The following is a 19,699-nucleotide window of genomic DNA, read 5'->3' as shown; positions in this document are numbered from 1 at the left end:
CCCGTGTCTTTTAGTGCACACAATGGATTCACAGTGACAGTGAATTGGGGCTGTACCTAAAACACTTGGACCACTATTTTCAGGACTCTGGCCACTCTTGCCACAAGAAACAGCAGGGTGAAAGAAAGGCTAGGAAGAGATGAAAAAGAAAGGCTGGGCTGGAAATGAAGGTCTTCTGTCTTGTGGTTAAGACTATTGTAATGTTGCCCCAGGATCTGGATTCTGGCCTTCCTCAGCATCACAGGAGGATTCTGTGACAAGGAAGCTAGTTTAACAAAATCCTTCAGAGACTGTTGCTGATCTTGTGCTTTCTCTGCCTCCAGGGGTCAAACTTGACTATTTTATAAGTGCTGTAATGCTTCCAACTGCCCCGGAGGTCAGTGAGCACATTGCCTTGAACTTAAACACGTGTAAAACGCCAAATACTCCAAACAAAGTCTTAAAACATATACCAAATATTCACCAATATTCTTGCTTTTAATCTGTTCTGGTAAGGCTGAGTTTATTCATCTCCCTCATCTCAGAGATACTGTAAGAATAAATTCGCTGATATTAGGGCAGTCACTGGTGTAAGCTGCCAAGGAAATCAACAGTGCTTCCAGAGCAGGGTTTGAATCCAATGCAAATACAGTGTAAACAAGGTGTTGAAGGAACTCTCTGTGTACTAGTAAGATACTTGTTTTGAGGGGTGAGGTACAAAAGGATTTTGCTATACTCTTTTTGCAGGCTGGACATTTCTTCCCTGTGCCTTCCCAAACACTGTTATTTTAATTGTAGGTAACAACAGACAGAATGCTGCAAAAACAAATCAGATTAAGAAAAAAACTTTATCACAATCCACTGGCGCCTACTGAAACACTTCCAGTGTTTCACATTATGATTTCTGTTTTAAGAACTGCATCTTCTATGACTAAGACTGTCAGAGTTAAAATTCATAAGCAGATCTCCTTGAGAATCACTGAAAGACGAAGAAAATCCTCATGATTCCAGGATGCAAATCCTCCTTGTGCACATTACGACGAGCCCCGGATCAAAACCGATTCACAGGGCTTGCAGTGATATGGATAGGGGACAGGGAATGAGCCAATGAGGCTGACTGTCATAACACATCTATGGCTTAATCTCTGTGTAAACCTCTTTATGACAAGTCAAAAGTGAGGACACCACATTTATTGGCTTCCAAAATGTACAAGTCACCCTGCCCACACACCTACTATCTGCAGGCTGGAAACAGCCAATCCGAACCCTCTTACCTTCTGACAGATTCGAGTTAGGCTGCTCCTGTTGATCGGGGCAGATCAGCCTGATCAGCTACAGCAGCCCAAGCCCAGAACCCAGGCACTGAGCTGCTCACAACACAGGTAAGTATCAGGTTTCTGGGCAGCACACTCTCTTCTAACAAGCGCTGCCCCTCTCTTTGACAGAAGGGCAGCGGGAAGGGCTGACATCCCCTGTGGGCTGCCACATCGACGATAATGACCTACATCTACTCTTCTCTACGGTTCTTCCCTCTGGCTTTCTGCAGGATCAATGCTGTCCTGCTACTCTCCACATGGCACAATTAGGAAGAGAGATCACTCTGCTGTATACTAATTGTCAAACTCCACTTATTTTTCAGTCTTAGATTGGCAGGGGACAGGAACTTCTCCTTCTTTGAGTTTTTATGCATCCAGTACATAGAAACATATAATGCTACTGTCAGAGCAAGACAACTCTGCTGCCGTAACTGACAGAATAAACTTTATGTATTCACTCCACCTGCTCCAGGAAGCTGCAGGAATTAGAGGTTTGCCAGAAACAGAAGAAGAAAGGCAGAAGTATGGGTCTAAATTAATCCCAAATAATTTTTATAGTAAAATTCATGTTAGAGGGATAATTTGCAGTGGGCTATTGTGTTAAGTATAATAGGTAAAGCATGGAGACATTCCTGCACAGAAAGTCTCAGTTTCATTCTGTTCATAGTTCAGTCAAAGCCAGCAAGTTTCCTGGAAAAATACCTCACTCTCCCATCCTGCAAACTCAGTGTCTGTTCTGACTTTTGCAGACATCTAAATCCTAGTCTTTGCCTTCATTTGATTAATAAAGCCATCACATCAATTACTGCAGTTTACCAAAGAAAGAAGGACAATGTAGAACAGTATTGAATCTGCCCTTGTTCAATTCAGATCACAAGTTCTCCCCCAAGGAAAGAGCCCATCACACCTTCCTTCAGCTTGCTCACACACTGACTATTTACTAGTAAGAATGAAGACTACTTATCCCACCACCAGCACCAGCCTGGTAAAATACAAGGCATCTCCTTAAGCAGAGTTGAAAATTTTGGTGACAGGTTTTTACTATGGTTATTATCTTAATTTTTTTTGCTTTGGAACAAAATGACTTCTTTAAAACTTAGCCAGCCAGCAGGACAAACATTTGCCCAAAAGGAGAGTCAATCGCCCATCAGATTTTATCTTAAAGTATATTTCATCAATAAAAAATAAACTAATAAAATTCACAAGTATCTGGGCATTTAAGGCCAGGTGTTTCATCTACTTCCTTTCCCAAACAGAACAAGCAAGTGCATACATCACCTCAAAAAATTAAAAAAATTAAATTAAAACAAAGAAAGAAAACCCAACCCAAAAAAACCAAGAAACTGGAAAATACAGAATATAGCTGCTGACTTAAACTTTTATCCTGACAGCTTCCAATGTGATCTACACAGACACTATACCTTTAGTGCTAAGAACCACCCAAATATAGTGTAACTGCTAGTAAATTTTTAGGGTTTGGTTTGGTGTTTGTTTTTAAATAACCCTGACTACTTCCTGTGGCCACCGATGAGTTTGCTATTGCCGTGAAATCATGCATTCCTCCCAGCGGGTGCGTTCTCTAAATGACTGACATTCAACAATAGATAACATCGAAGTATTGGTAGGGCAGCTCTGGAGAATGACATACGATTATGTAAAGCTTTGAACAAAGGCATTCACAGAGGTCTCAGGAAGTGGATTTTCGTATGACTAGCCATCACACTATGTGTTACGATAAATGCTGCAGGCACAGAGTTCTCCTTAGTTACTTTGGTTCCTTGCAGTAACTCTACTTCCCCACTCTTAAATGTACTAAAATACATCCTGAATGAAAAAAAAAAAGGGGGGGGGGGAACACCAAGTTATCTTTTCAATTATTTTTACGCATCTCTTATCTGCACACTCCAAGGTGACTGAAATGGAACTTTCTGAGTGTATCATGTCAAAGTGACATGACTCCAAGTCTGGGCATTTTTCATAAATTTTATATTTTTCCTTGCAGAATTCAGCACCTTTCACTTGAAAGGACACCCAAGGCAGTATTTTATGACTTCGCCAAAATACTTCTTTCACTTACCAGCTGAACTTCCTGCCCCTCCCCAGTTAAAATGCACATTCTTCATCTGTTGAACATTGCACTGAGGTAGCTTTAAAAAAAAAAAAAGCTAAAACTGGATGGAGGACTAGTAGTCACTTGCATTTGCAAACACACTGTGCTATGTTTTTAGTTTTCAAAGCTGGTTTTAATCTTAAAAAATAATTCCTTTTAGGCTAAGATAACATTCTTCTGGATGCTTTTGACTAAAGTGACATTATGAAGTCTTCCCAAGAACAGTTTTGGAGTCCTTTCATGTTGCATGTCCCCAGTGAGCTTAAACTAGCTCATTAGCTCCAGACAACAGCACCGACAGGACAGCAAAGCCCTCAGCACAGGCTGCAACGGATGGCAAGACCCAGCGTGAATACTGGGGCAATTTGTTCCCAGAGTGTACTGCTTCTATGTCAATATTTCTAGCTGAGCTTGAATTAGCTCACTATTTCAGCCAACTAATTCATGCAAGTTGTCACCAAAGCAGTTAAAAAAAAAAAAAAAAAAAAAAAAAAAAATCTATGTCCATTGAAAACTCTGCCACTGAAATACCATTCTGGAGGAAATTTTGAAATTTGAAAATTTTAGGTAAACTTACTGACTTTAGAAATGAAAGAAATATAAACCAGGATTTTGGACAACACTTAATGCTGAATTAGTAATGAAAGGTCACTCTTCCTACTGAAGATTTGTGAAATACATGAGGAAACAAAACCAACAAGGAGATTTTAAAAGTGCATTTGTAATAATCTCCTCAATTTGGGTTCTTTATATGATTGACCTGTTCCAAATGTTAGATTGTTATGCTTAATTATCCAGGGATTTAAATACTTTACTGAACCATAATTCAGAACTAAAAAACTCTGCAGCTGCTTTCTGAGAAATCCTAATCTGAACTCAATTAAGGAATGACCTTTCTTCAGGATAGTTATTTCTTCAGTTCCCATACAAACTATCAACATGTTCTGAGGAAGGTTTTAATCCTATAAACTGTATTTTGATTTTTCTCAAAATGTCTTAGATCACACCTTATATAATAGCAGTTCTCTACTGGAAGGAGGAGTGTCATGGTTTAACCCCAGCCGGCAACTAAGCACCACACAGCCGCTCGCTCACTCCGCCCACCCCAGTGGGATGGGGGAGAGAATTGGAAGGGTGAAAGTGAGATAAGAACAGTTTAATAATTGAAGTAAAATGAAATAGAACAGTAGTAGCAGTAATAGTAATAATAATAATATACAAAGCAAGTGATACACAATACAATTGCTCACCACCTGCTGACCGATGCCCAGCCTGTTCCTGAGCAGCGATTACTACCCCCCAGCCAACTCCCCCCAGTTTATAGACTGAGCATGACGCCATATGCTATGGAATAGCCCTTTGGCCAGTCTGGGTCAGCTGTCCTGGCTGTGCTCCCTCCCAGCTTCTTGTGCACCTGGCAGAGCATGAGAAGCTGAAAAGTCCTTAACTGGTATAAGCACTACTTAGCAACAACTAAAACATCGGTGTGTTATCAACATTATTCTCATACTAAATCCAAAACACAGCATTATACCAGCTACTAGGAAGAAAAAATCAACTCTATCCCAGCTGAAACCAGGACAAGGAGAAAGAGCCAAACAACCAGTTATAGTACCTTCATTAAAAAGTTCCCTTAATTTTTTAAACGGTACCTTGGATGTAAGGTCTCGGTGGAAAATGCCTTTATAGTGAAGATAACTGATTCCCATAGCAATGTCATATGCCAGTTTCACCCTCACTGTCCAGGGCAGATGCTGGTTACTGTCTAATAGTTGTTCCAGGTTCCCACAGTTGATGTACTGAAAAGACAAAGCAACACTTGTAATCAATTATTTAACTTCATATATGATCAGGAATGTAAAATTCATCATTACACAAGTGTCCTCAGCTCAGCTACACATTAAAAACATTTTTTTTTTCCTTAAGGGCTAGGCAGGAACAAAGTTTGCACATCTAGAGAGGCTGAAAATGTCTCCCTTTACCACCTGTACCAATGCATTTATGTTAAGGATGCATGCAACAGCCACCACTGCATTAACTCTATGGTATTTAAATACTGGTATTTAAATAGATCCTTCAGAAACACCTACAATATATATCACCCTCTCATTTCAGTGTGGGGAAAATAAGGGCAAAAAGGATGAAGAGCTGGCTCTCATACAGAATAAGTCAACAAAGAGAGGGCTAAGGATCCAAGTGTAGGTCACGGAGCCTGATCAAGTTCCCAGATATCAATTCCCTAAACTTAAGCAGCATCAAAGAAAAAAATATTACAACATGTTGCTGTAAGTTACTTTTTTTCACTGCTGTATCTACAAGTCCTAATCAGCAATCTGATTCCCACTGTGGTCAGTACTACATCAACCCCATCAAACGGTAGCCTTCATGAAAAGGAACCTGCATTAAGTGCAAGATAAATGCTACAAGAGACAGTGAAATAAAGCAGCACCCAAACGATGCTAAGTAATATAACCCAGGATTAAGACATGGCAGCTCCACCGCTCAAATAATCATCACAGCAACACTGGGCTTATGCTTTGAGTATAAACCCTTTATACCATGACAGCAGCTACACCATGTTTGAGTAGCTTCTTGTTTCACTCCCAGCCCCAGTCCCCTCACCAGTGACAAAGCAAAAAGACTAGCTCACTCCAGAAGGAAAACCTGGCAGCAGTGCAGTGACTTCTCTCAAGAAAATCCAAGCAAAGCAGACAGGATAATTTGCTCCCAAGCCTGGTCCAAGCATGTAACACTTCGGCAGGCTGCACCAACTTTGCTCCTCTGTGCCAGACAGCTCTCCAACTCTCTCTCAAGAGGCTTTGCACTTTCCTGTGTCATTCACCCAGACAAAATATGCCACCATTCTCATGTTAAAATAAAAATTGTAATTGCAGCTCTTGTTATTCCAGTAACTTTGAACTTGCCTGTATTTTGTTGGGCTTCTTTGTGTCTTGGAGCCTGGGGCACAAGGCAGATGTGAACAACACACCATGCAGTGTAGAGGTAGCTGATCTCCTCAGACTATGCTACAGCAAGGAAAGGGCACACGTAAGCCAGACTCTACTAGTAAGTCCGGGGGTCATGGCTGACCTCCTGAACAGTCTACAAAAAACAGCTTCTTCCTTACAGTTAAGCCCTGTCTTTTTCTGAGCTCATCAGTTAATTTTGAAAAACTTTTTCAGCAGATAAGCAAGTTTCACAAGTAACTATTTAACGAGGCTAAATTGCTCGGGCAGATGAGGCACAAACCCAATTTTACCTGCTACAAAGCTTACCAGGAGTGCGCACCACAAAGCAGCGTGGGGCACCACTGCACATCCCCTGGGAACTGGGTTCATCCCAGCCCATGCACGGCAGCACGTTTCACTGGCAGTCCAGGATGGGACCCCCCCTCTCTCCCCCAGAAGCTCTGTTGACTGGCTGGACAAGCCGGGAAGTACACATGCCACACATGGACACAGCAGGCACTAAGCATTCTCACTAAGCATTTGCTTTTCTCCTTTTAAATATGAACCTTTGGCCTGCTTACAGTGCTGTGCATCCACCTGTTGTCCTTGAGCAACAATCAAGGCAAAGGGTGAGTACAGGAGTTACTTCTTTGTACTCAAATGGTCTTCAAAGACGATTAATTAGCTCCAATCTGGGCCAGATTTTAGATATCAACTACCTTCTCATATCAAAGGAGGCAATCCCACAAAAGGTGCCTGAGTCTAGGAAATGCTCCAGTATTTAGCAATTTCATGTTCTTATGACTACTTCAAGATGCTGTTTCATATCTTTTGCATTAGACTAACAGCAGGAGAAAGAACGCAATGATATACAGGAAGGATTTCAAAATAAGGTACAGAGAAACAGGATGCTTCCTCGTATTAACTATTTCTAGACCAAACAGGCAAAAAAGTATTTATATTTTACAATTAGGCAAGGAAAATTCTTGAACTCTAGAGAGTAATCTGACCGACATTTTAAAATGCACTGTCCTGTTCTTAAGTAGTATAATTTTCTATCAAACTGTTCTCTTCTGTGCTGAAGTCAAGATAATTTAATTACTCAGAAATTTGTGCTTAGTGCATATCATTTTGCAAAATAAAATGCCTGCTCCAAAAATCAAGGCAAACAAGACTTAACACACCAATGATAACAATCAAATGTTTAGGACTGCTGTAGCCCAGGCACTGCAGCCAGTGGGAAAAAGACTTGGTGAGATGACTACGCTGGCAACTACAAATTGCAGGCTGGTGCAAGCCTGAGATCCAGAACAACCTGTGCGTTACACTAGGAGTTCATGTGTCAGGGAGCGGAGCAGCTCTGGAACAGGTCACTCAGAGGCTATGCAATCTCCATCCTTGGAGATTTTCAAGACTCAACTAAACAGAGCTGCAGCCAACCTGACTTAATGTTGGAAACAAAGCTGCTTTGAGCTTTTCCAACTTTGATCTTTCTTTCTCATTGCTTTTATTTGAACCCCTAAGGGAGCTAGATGACCTTATAGAGCACTCAAGAAAAAAAACATTGCTCAATATAATTCCATTTCTTTTTTCTTTTTTAAAATCACAAGTTGCTAGCATGCTTAAGGAAAAAATGCCGAATAAGATTTCTACATCAACTTCATATATATTCCCAGCCTCCTTGGAACAGTGCGAACAGCACTTCTCGTCCAGTTATGTTCAAATCAGAACAGTATTGACCAGCCTGGAACAGAAGGCACTAAAGCATGTAGCTCAATAACCCAATTATAAAGTGACACTTATCAGTTATCTCAAACCATTTCATCTTTCTGACTGGGCAATAACACACCATCCATATAGCACTACCATACTTGAATTCATTGGCAAGAGAATGCAAGGGGGAAGGGAATCACTGGCCTGGCTTTCTATTTTGGTTAGGGTTAAACTGTGCCATACCATGGCAGTAATTGCTCCAGAAATACTAATAAAATAAAACAAGCAACCCATAAGAGTATTGACATACATATGGAAATGTGACAATAGCTAGCTACTATTTTGAGCATGCTCATGCTTTCCTTTTCAATAAAGTAGCCTACTGATTTGATCCATTGCTGCAATATTCGTTAAGCGCATCTAATACATCTATTCCCCCAGCACCCTTCCAGTCAAATTGGCTTGCAGGGTCATTTACCTGTCTTAACTGCAAGGACTGGATTCTAGCACAGGCTGGGTGAAAATTGACACACACATAGGACGCAGCATGCATGAGCTGAAAGAGCAAGAATCATACCTGACTCTAGCACATATACAAAACCCTCTAGGCCTCCTATCCCAAACTGCCACCTGGCAAGTGCTCAGACCTCATTTATTAGAAACGTGTGTTCTGGTTTTGGCTCTAATTTCTAGCATACTTCTATGAAGCACAGCAGGCTAATCACCAAGTGAACAACTGAACTAAGATTTTCCTGTAGACATCTTTAAGACTCTGGCTGATCTCAGATTTGAGCTAGCCAGCAGGTAATATTTGCATGCAGAGTCCTGAATTGTACCTAAGGCAAGCACTAGGCAGAGTTCAGTGCTCCCTCAGTGTCACATAAGTAATCCAATTCTTCCGGTCATTCAGGCTGATAATGCAAACAGCCAGCCTGATGGCCTATTTTTTTTCAGAGCCCTTCAACAATGCCTTTTTGGAATAGATACAAAATTATGTACATTATTTCCTAATTGCCAATGCAACTGAAAGAAAAATACCTCTTCTCAATCTCTTACTAGCACAAACCAGCTTTGTGTGGTAAGAATATCCTAAGCATAGTGAGTGCACCTCTCCCAAAGAGAATACTGGATTTTATTTTGTCCCTGAAACATTTCAGTGCTAGTACAGTTAAGGCTACAGTGCATACATCATCTCAAAGCATTATTCTACTACAACAACAACAGCCATTGCGTAAGTGTACAAGCAATTGGAGCAGAGATCTGATCAGGCTATGACAATGAAAGCAATGGACACTACATTTCATAAAGAGACCTCACAGCTAAATGGAGCAGTGTTCAGACCTTTTCAAACTCTGTATCATCAAGTTGCAGTGAAACAGCTACCCATTATTCCTACTGCTAGCTTTTTGTCATGTAACAGGACACCAACAGTCAGTTTATCTGGTTGCCAGAGTCTAAAAGTAACTGCTTTAGGTTGTTTATTTTTGCATTTACTACAACTTAACACAGCAAATTGCACACTCATTCTTTTCTTCTAAATTTATCCATGGTAAGAGCTCATGCTTTTGTTGCTAGAATGGAAGTTCAGCAAAACTATTTGTTACACCTCTCCCGAACCTTATGAGGAAAGAGGGCAGTAGGTTCTTTGAAGGACAAGTTACCCAGAAGCTCAGCTAAGCATAGGTGCTTTCTGGATCAAAGAGCGCCGAGGAGGCTTCTGATATTACAGCTTAAGGCTACGAAATGCAAAAGCAGCAGTATATAACCCTTTCCCACACAACAGTCGGGGAATAGGGAAACATGCTATTTTAACTGAAGAATAGGATAGTAGGAGCGCTTCCTTGCAAGACACTTGCAGTCACATTATCAGACTCAAGCATATGAAATGAGGAATGCCATGAAATTCAGCGTATAATGGTACTTACACATAGCATTACATACTTCATTTCAAGAGACTAATGCTGAACTTCAGCTGTCAGATTTTAGCCTTCAAAATTAAAAATAAAGGTTTGAACACACTAATATGAGAACTAGAAGCTTTTAAAGAAAAGGTACATCAGATTCAGATGATTCCAGCAGTTATTGCGTAAAAACAAAGACTCCAAATATTGCCAAGTCTGAGGGGGAAGACTGAAGGGAATTGCAAAGAGTTTTCAATGCTACTTTGAAAACCAATGCTGTTTCAATATGTAGGTCTAATATAAATAAGCCACCAGATACTGCACAGGAAAGCCAGAAAAAAGTTGGCCTGCTATTTACTCAGCTTTAAATGTCACTGCTTGCCATTTAAAAAGCAATAACAAGACACCCCTATACGGTAGCCCAAATGTTGCGCAAGGCAACGCATTACGTGGTTAAGAAAAGTAGGTGTGGAGAGTGCACTTAGGATGACAGACCAAAGGAAGTAAGTAAAGAATAAGAGCTCCTGGGACCCAGAAGACTACAAGACAAACACTGAGATAGCAATGAAGGAATATACTGGAGAAGCCCAATGAAGAAAGCAGGCAGAGAAGCAGGAGGAAAAAGAAACTAGAATCGTGGCTGTAGCACCTTCAGTGTGGAGACATAAGAGATGTCAGAGCAAAAGCCAAGCCAGACTACGTAGTTGGACTCTAAAGGGAGACCTGGAAAGCAAAATAACATTGTAGACATTGGTGGTAAATGCATTGAAGCAGTGGCAAAAGAGAGAGAGCTTGCATATTTGTATCATTTCTAATGCTGGAAGTAAGAAGGTAAATCTCGTGCCTAATGAAAGAAAGTTGTGATCTTTTCACTCATTCAACTTCCTGCAGAAGTTTAAAAAAAAGAAGTTTTGAACCACCCATTTCAAGGAGGACACAACCCAATCTTCAGTTCTCTTATGTTTAACAGTAATCTGTCACACTCAGCACTCTAAGTGACTACTTTGAAGGCTCCTGGCTGCAAGACAACAAGCCAATGTACCCTTCTGCCACAACTGGCATAATTAGCTACAGTGGAAGGACTGGAAATTTCCTCATTTCCCCTAACTGTTTTCATTAGCTTCAACTGTGCAGAACTAGAGAAGAAAGATAGTATCAGGATGTTCAAAACTACAATATGAGATGCTACAAATTGATACACTGAGACTGACTACCAGATTAAATTGAATTGTTTTTGAAGTTAGTTCATAGACCTCCACTTCATAAAAAGAAAAAAAGTTTAAAAACCTACACAACCACCTCACCCAAGTACCCAAGCAGTAACCTTCCATTAAATATCTAACACATTGATTGCACCAAACAAAATAAATTAAACATTAAAACCAGAACAAGTTGGATGTTTAATTTGGGCTGTATGAGCATATTTTTGGACAGCAGGTGAACTAATGTTGCCAGGGAGCAAACCACAAGTACTGAAAGAGTCAGAACATGCAGGTGAAGCAAGCACATTTCAGAACAAAACTCAATTTTTCATGAGACACCATAAGGGCTCAAGTTGCTAGGAAAAATAGCCTGATTGAAAGGACAGAAGAAAAGCCAAGAGTCTTCCTCTAAAGGCCACTTTTCTTTCCTGCTCCTTGGTTGCTGAAAACCAAAGGGAAAAAAGTCTGTAACCTAAAGTAAATTTCTCTTCTGCTTTTCGAACAATACAAACAATTCAGTTCTTTAATAAAAAATTAGGTGTTTTCTTTAAAAAAGTGTTAACCATCACAGGATTAAAATAATCTTCCTTTAAAAAGTGTCAGCTATTCATAGAGGAGAGGGCAAGCTTCCAGGTTTCTTCTTCTGTGTCAGTTGTGGCATTGATTGATTCACTGGCTCCTCCTCCTAAAAAGGCATTTACAGGCATGGCTTATTCTATAAGGGCAAACAAGAATTAGCATGCACTAACTCAGGAAGGAGCTGTAATGAAAACCATTTGTTGCATTCCAAACATTTAAGTGCTGGCATGGAAAAGAACATGGCAAGATTTGTCTTCCTTTAATTCTCTACATCCAACAGCTCTTATGGTCAGCATGCTGAATTTATCCCGTTCCTGTCATTCTATTCAATCAAAATTCAATGTTCACTTGCTTGCCGGCTGCTAGAAACAGATTACTCTAAGTAAGGCTTCAACTGCAGGCACATAGCAACAATGCACTATTGCAACCCATACGTATGAAGGGTTTGAAACACTTCAGGAAATAAGCTTATTTTCTTGGAACCGGAAAACACTCCCAGTGTATCTATACAAACTGACCCTGATAACCATTTTTCCTGTAATTATATTAGTAGAAAAAACAGAAAGCAAAGAAGGTCTAACAAAAAACCTGCATTAATAATCTGAAGTCACAACCATTTGGATTCTAAGTAGAGCCTAGTTTCAGTGCAGATAAGAATCTGGGATATGGCAACCTAGCAATGGCATAAATTAGCACACAGCACAGAAGAGAAAGTACCTTGTTGCTGACACAGGCAAGAGAAACAGCATCTCTACAATAACACTTCTGTTAAGAGCAGAAGGCTCTATCCATAATGACAGCATTTTGAACATACTATACACTCAGTTCTGCCTAGAAGCAAGCTGTAGCCCCTGACAAGGAGCCTCTTATTTATATAAGGTCTTTCTCACCTTCCCCACAAAGATACCAGCAGCAGCAGCCCACAGATTATGTGTCTGCAAGATTCCAGATAAATAACCTGTTTACTTCATTTTTTGAAATCTGTAAAACAGCTACAAGGATCTACTGAGCGCAAAAGTTATAGCACACAAACATCTCTCATAGTACAAACTTTGTTTAAATTCTGCACAAGGAATACTGGTTTTGAGCTGTTTCAGATTGCTTTTCCAAGCCTCAACACTCCAGCTGTGCCACAATGTCCATTTAATTTGAGGCTGCTCAAACACTTTATTGGCAACTGCAGAATGCACCAAGATCCCCTGTTAATAGTGGTGTGCAAAGGCAAACATTAAAGGAATTTTCTTGTACAACTCAAGTTTCTGAATGGTTTGGATGGCTGATAAGTAAAGTGAAATGAGGAAGTGAAACTACAGAACACTTGGTAATTCAAGAGTATGTTTCCTGGGGTCCAGGGTGAAGCATGGTGAGGGGGAAGGAAGAGAAAGCACTACAAACAAACTGAATTTACTGGAAAATATATAAGAAAAAAATCCCAGACAAAATGTGAAAGGGTCAGCATCACAGTATCTATTTGGACTGCATCTCTTCATACACACAAGTAACAGGAAAATCTAGTCCTCAAGGCAGTATTCAGTTCTCCTTCCCTCTTCCTCTCATACCATAATAGTTGAGAAGCTTGCATCTTCTCGCTCTTATTAACCTAGACATATCAGAAAGCAACAATAAAAGAATTGCAGGGGTTGCAGTTCAAGAATGTTTTTCTTTTTTGCTTGAGACAATGACAAATGGTCCAGTAGGCTTACAATGAGTGTCAAAACACTGATAGTAAAAATCCCTCCCCCAAAAAACCCACACGACACCCTCTTATCTTACTTTCTTCTGTCCTTGAAACATTCTAAGAAGGAGGAAGAGGTTACCACCAGCAAGATATTTAGCAAGCCTTCCTCGAACACAAAATACTTAGATGCATCTATCTCAATTTAAACAATAAATAAAAAACATTCCTTGTGCACTATTACAGGCTCTGAAGTGATGAAACAAGTCAATCATCCTCATACAAGAGGGGAAAAAAAAAAAGAATTAAATCCAATATATAGCCCGTGTAGCCAAGATTAAAAAAAAGAGATTAAAAAAGAAAGAAGGAAGAAAGAGAGAGAAGAAAGAAAGAAAGAAAAGAGAAGGAAGAAAGAAAAGAGAAAGAAAGAGAAGGAAGAAAGAGAAAGAAGGAATGGGGGGAGAAAAGGAGGTTTAACCATGAGCTCTTAAGCTCATACACAGGCATTTAAGACGACGACTAGAATTCAAAAGCTTGCATGTCCAGAAGTTCTCACTGAAGTAACTGGTTGCTCATCACTTCTGATCTAGCACCTGCATGCATAAATATAGACTGTGCGCCTGAAGTTAGACTCATATTTTCAAAGTCTGGGCTTCCGTCTTTACATAAGCATTTCTTTAGTGTCTCTGATTATATACTTTTTACGCCTGAACTTTCTTCTCTGTGAGAACCCACCCTTCTCTCCTCACCTAACCACATATTGCAAATGCATCTAGCAGTTTCCCTGTGCCTTCAGCACAATGGAGTGCTTTCACAACTTTCATTGCTTGTCTGCTTTTGGTAAAAGAAGAGACTTTCTTTGTAGAGTTGTCCCCAATGTGTTTAATTTACCTTGTCACCACCAACCCACAGTAGGTTTCTCCTTTAACCGATCTGCCAGCACTTCCCTCCTGAGAGAGCGCCTGTAAGGCCAGCTCCTCCGTAAGCCAACATTTTTGTCAGCTGTTTCTTCCAACTGAGCTTTTTACTGCAGCCGTTTGAGCATCAAGTCCACCTTTCTGTAAAGCAAGGACCCACTTGAACCTCTCTTACTTATTATTCTAATTCTGCACATGTACATGATAGGAGATCACTCTCTTTAAAAAGATGCATTTTGGGGGAATTGGTCCAATCATATCAGGTATACAGCCACAGGAAAAACACAAATTCAGTAATTAAAGCTTCCTCCTGTCCTCAGAACAAGTTTTGCAACCAGGTACAGCAGCGTTTAACTTCCTATCAAACTGAAGCTATGCCACAGGGGCCCCTGCATTCTGTGGGGCTAACTTGGTATAACCAACCCAAAAACTAAGTTAAAAAAAATCTCTATTGTTTAGTGTTTTTCTGGAAACCCTAAGTCTTTGATCACTGCGATCAGACAAGATGGTTAGCTTTCACTCATGAAAAAGTAAATAGCCATCAGATGTAGGAAAAAAAAGTGGAAAGATCACCTAACTTAAATAACATGCCTTCCAAGAACCTGACTTTTGATATTTAAGCACTCAAAATTGCAAAGCTACAAATCAGACAGACTTAGCTGAAACTCCTGTGGAGGCCTGTATCATTTTTGCTGGAGAAAGAACTGAAGGGTCAAGCACACCACATATGCCACAACATCAGGCTGCAAGAGTATGAACTGGAGATGGAATTTCAGCCAGAACACTAAATTTCCTGCCTCTTGTCATTGAAAGCCAGGCCCCCTTGTGTGATTTTAAATGGACTTTTTTGGTATGTGCAGCACATCAAGCTGTGTTTGGGACTGAAGACTTTTTTCCTTTCAACTAATTCATAAAAATATTTGGTTCCCAAGGAAAATAATATGAACAAAGTAGAGAATATGTACTTTGTCTTAACTTCTGTGAAATAACTTCACTGTCTTAAGACACACTGCTTTTTGTATTACAAAATAATTCATGAAGCCTTAAAGTTATAGCATAAGGTTTAAACAGTGTGGCATTTTCCAAATACCAACACTACCCTCCCTTTTCTACAAGCTTGTTAAACTCTACTTACTTTGTACAGTCTAATTTACTTATTACATATACCACGTTTAGATTTAATTTTGCATCCACTAGTGCATACAGATGAGTCAGGTTTACTTCTACCTTTAATCAGCCCAATTCAAATCTCACGTACAAGGTACAGTGATAGGTACCAGAGCATGCAACTCTTCAGCTCTTGGAATAACCAATCATCTCAGCTCAGTACAAGTGCCTACAGCATTATTGCCAACAAAAATGAGACATCTTCAGCTGACAAAACAGCATGATGGTGCTCACATCCTTCTAACCCTCACTCAGTCTTCCTAGAGTTGATAATCTAGACTGAATCATAACTGGAAATGCGATTTTAATTTTTTTTTTTCCTTTTTCATGCCCCCTTTCAAAAAATATAATTAGGGCAGACACCTCTCCCCACAAACCAATACAGTTGGTTAGTCTAGCACTCTCCAGTTCATATTGCATCAGGGCATGGTTGCTTCTAGAGCTACCCATGCTTCTTGACAAGGACCAACGGGACAGGAATGGGTCTCCTCAATTCTGCAAGCTGGGAAGTGTCAGATATATTAAGCCTTTCATCTGTGGATCTCTCAAGTTGAAGACAGACGTGTTATACTCCTCTAAAGAGAACGAATCCATGGGAAAAAAAAGGACTCTGCTTTGGAGATGAAATAATATGATGCCTTCCATAGCACAGAGAAAGAATGAGGTAGAGCTGGTCATCAAGCATCAATCTACATTTGCTGAGAGTACATTCAGCCACTTTTTATAAATTAAACTGAGAACCTATGTGAACTGTTACAGCAAAACTGAAACTGACAGTCCATATGCTGTGAAGAGTGAAAAACTAAGACCAAATATGGCTCAAGTGTTGACAAGTATTTTTAAAATTCTGTTATGAACAACCAGGAGATGAAGGGAAGTGTCTGCACTGAAAGAAGTTTATAAAAAAAAAATTATAACTGCATTTCAAAACCATCGAAGATGTACTAGGAATCATTTTGCAAGCTACACAGGAACAAGAAAAAGCACAAGGTGTACACGTGGTCCTGGACAAAGCTATTAAAATAACTTATTTCAGATACATACACACATGCGAGTACCTAATATTCAAACTTATAGATCTCTCTTTTTTAATGTCACAATAATTTAAGCAAAAGCTAGAAATGATACTTTGATAGAAGAAATCTGAAGCCCATACCAAGACTTATCACTTTAAAATTCAGGATCTTTAAAATTTCAAAATTATATTGCTAGAAACTTGGTTTGCCATGTTATAAGCACATTAATCTTGGAATATAAACAGAAACTTCCTAACTTTTTGGCTCTAACCAAAATTCCTATTACCTATGTCAAGATAGCTGCTGTATGCGACAACAAAGGTCCTACTTTCAGTTCTTCATAACTTAGCCCTGGTGTTCATGCGCAATGAAGTAGAAAGCGCAGGCAATAGACTTGTCTTTCTGTCCACGTTCAGTTGGTTGGTTTTTTAACCCAAAAAGATTGAGCCAATATTCACACGTGCCAGTAAGCAGGCACATGGTAACAGAGGTTTTGCGTCTTGTAGATTCACCTTAACACTATTCCCCAAAGTAAAAACTAAAACAGTCCACAGTCCTATGTTTTTTCAAAAAATGATAGAATTAACTAGATATTTCAAAGCATCTATTAGCTTGCAACAATTTTTCTGTGGTGAGATAATAAGTGCTTTTTCTCAAGAACAGAAACATAGAGCAGTATGCAGACAGTGAACAGTCTTAACAGACATCTTATGTGATGCATTAATTTTATTTTAGTGCTGGAAAAAACAGTTGCAATGAAATGGAATAATTTCTCACCTTTACATTACAGACTAGCCTAGTCTTCCTAACACCTGAGTTATTTCCTGCTCAGTTTTAAACCCTACTTCTGCTGCCATGACCCTTACTCTTCTCCTCAGGTCCTACAGCAAACTTCTCACACAGTCCCTGGTCATTAAGGGGGAGTGCAACTACTGCTGCATCAGACAAGGTTACCATTACTCTTCTCTAGCGGTCAAATCCCTGGGGTCCAGATGAATTATATTCTCTTGATTCCGAAGCAAGTATATGCAAGGCCTGACTCTTAATGACTCCTGTAAGGGAGATGCTAATGAACCCAAACAACCAAATTAACAGAGGAAATAACAGATGTGTGCTGGCCGGACTTCCAGTCCTACCATGAAGGCGGCAAAAGAGGCAAGCAAATAATAGCAATAAGTACACTAGTTTTATACCATTCTTTTCAACAAACCATACCTTCCTGGAATTAAATATATTCAGTTCTAATACCCAAATCCATACCAGGAAGGGTACAAAGTAACCATAGTTTAGCAGAGGACCCAGCGTCTCCGACATACTTGACATAAGGCTAAACTTACACTTCTGGTACTTGGGTTTTATACCTTCAAATGCCCAGATTGCCCCTACGCGTTACACTTTCCAGCAGTGGCCTCAGTACAGCACCACTGTAAGAACTCCTCTTCTTCTTGTTCCCAAGGAAGTACATTACATGAAGCTGTAGCTCCAACGAATGCTACAAAAAAATATCTGAACTAAGGACAAAAAGAATAAAGCACACAAGTAGAGATTTATTACAGTATTAATCCACGGGTCATGCTATTCATTGGCTGAGAGATCATAAGGATCAATTTAATCTGCAGAATTTTACACATACTTAGAGTTCTTACAAAGTTTAAAAATGCCAGCTGTTGGCTGCTGAAAGTCATCTGAAAGGTATCCTTTGTTATCATAGCATGCTAATCTTTTTTTTAAAGTTGCTCCAAAGTAAATTCCATCTTTTTTACACTACTTTGTATCCAGACTCATTCCGCTAAAACAAAGACATTTAGAATTAACAGGTACATTCTCAGATCTGTCAGCAAAAACATCCAAGAGAAAGTTTGCACAGTTGCTCACTTAATTCCTCCAGAAAGTCACAGCAGTTGCTAGTTCCACAAGACCATAAAGTAAATAACTTGACATACTGCCTGAGACCTCTGACACACTCAAGTTAAGAAGTTTTATGTACGCAAATGAGACCAAATTGGACCAGAGTTAGGGACCAAACCTGAGGAGAGACAGAGGACCAAAACATCTCTAGTTTCCCCACCCCTCTGCTTTTTTTGCTCATCCTCTTGAGTTTTCTTTTCTCAATACTACAGTCAGAACGACTACAGAAAGTACCTAAGGAAGGTTTCAATAAGCAAGGGTAGCTAATGAAAAACACAAGTTATTAAGGATACAAACTGATCTGTAAGTCTCTAATCGTTATGGCTTGACTGTACACATTAGATAATACCTAAACTTTTACTCTTACATGAAGTAAATGGCTTGCCTAATAATTCTCTAATTGCTTTTTTGCTAGAAATTGGATGGCAGCAGCCAGCAGATGAGTAACATTTTCTAACAGGATAAAGTTTAGTCCCTTCATTTCTTTTAATTTCCTACTTGGTGCCATCTTTAACACAACTTTCATCTTCTCTTCGGTTGTCTCCAAGCTCAGGGTAATCAACTTAGCACTGCAGCTTTTCTCTTTTTGAGGGACAACCACCAGAGAGCCATCTTATCCAGGTACTAAACCTCAGCTGGTAAACCAGTAACACCTAAACTGGGAGCAATTCCTTTGCCATATGGAATATTTGTAGAATGACTGATAATAGGAACTACAGTTCTAAAGACACTAAGTTCTCCAGACTGTCGTCACCAAAGCCGAGTTAAATATTTGCAGTGCTACAGGCGTAAAACTAAAGTTACTCAAACAATATGAATCGCACTGGTGTAATAACACTAGGGATTAGCAAGTGTTACAGGAGATGGGGGGAGGAGGGAGCAAGGAAGAAATGGTGTTCCCAGGCTTTTTAAAACTCTCGCAAGTGTGCAGTTGCCATCTGGAAGGCAATGTACGCCTACAATTTTTGCTGTAGCATAAAGGTTTAGAAGAGGACACCTAAGTGATGTCTGTCTTTCTCCATTCCAGCATCAAAGACTCTCTATAGAAAGGTGCCTTAAAACTGAGGGGAGGAAGGAAGAAAGGAAAATTAAACATTTTTAATGATACATCCTGCTTGTGAAAGTTGTATATCAGAAGGACCTTCTCTCTTAAACAACTTACTTTCATTTCCTTCTAAAGGATAATTCAGCAGAATTGTAACAATTCTTAGAATTTTAAGCTTTTAATATTTTTTCTTCCCAGTCAGTGCTATCAAAAAAAACACTAA

General features: G+C 39.7%; 1 protein-coding gene across 3 annotated transcripts in view; it reads right to left on the bottom strand.

Annotated features, from left to right (window-relative positions):
• Positions 1-19,699, bottom strand: part of TESK2 (testis associated actin remodelling kinase 2) — an 81,059-nt gene that overhangs the window by 17,954 nt on the left and 43,406 nt on the right. For all 3 annotated transcript variants that reach the window (XM_087730817.1, XM_087730818.1, XM_087730819.1), the window contains one exon: positions 5,058-5,204. In XM_087730817.1, the coding sequence (XP_087586943.1) occupies positions 5,058-5,204 (147 nt within the window). The remainder of the gene's footprint in view (positions 1-5,057; positions 5,205-19,699) is intronic.

The sequence above is a fragment of the Nipponia nippon genome, unplaced genomic scaffold (assembly GCF_047370975.1).
Source record: "Nipponia nippon isolate SJK-2023a ecotype South Korea unplaced genomic scaffold, ASM4737097v1 scaffold_5, whole genome shotgun sequence".
NCBI lineage: Eukaryota > Metazoa > Chordata > Aves > Pelecaniformes > Threskiornithidae > Nipponia > Nipponia nippon.
The sequence above is the reverse complement of the archived record's forward strand: the minus strand, read 5'-3'. Positions and strand labels throughout refer to the sequence as shown.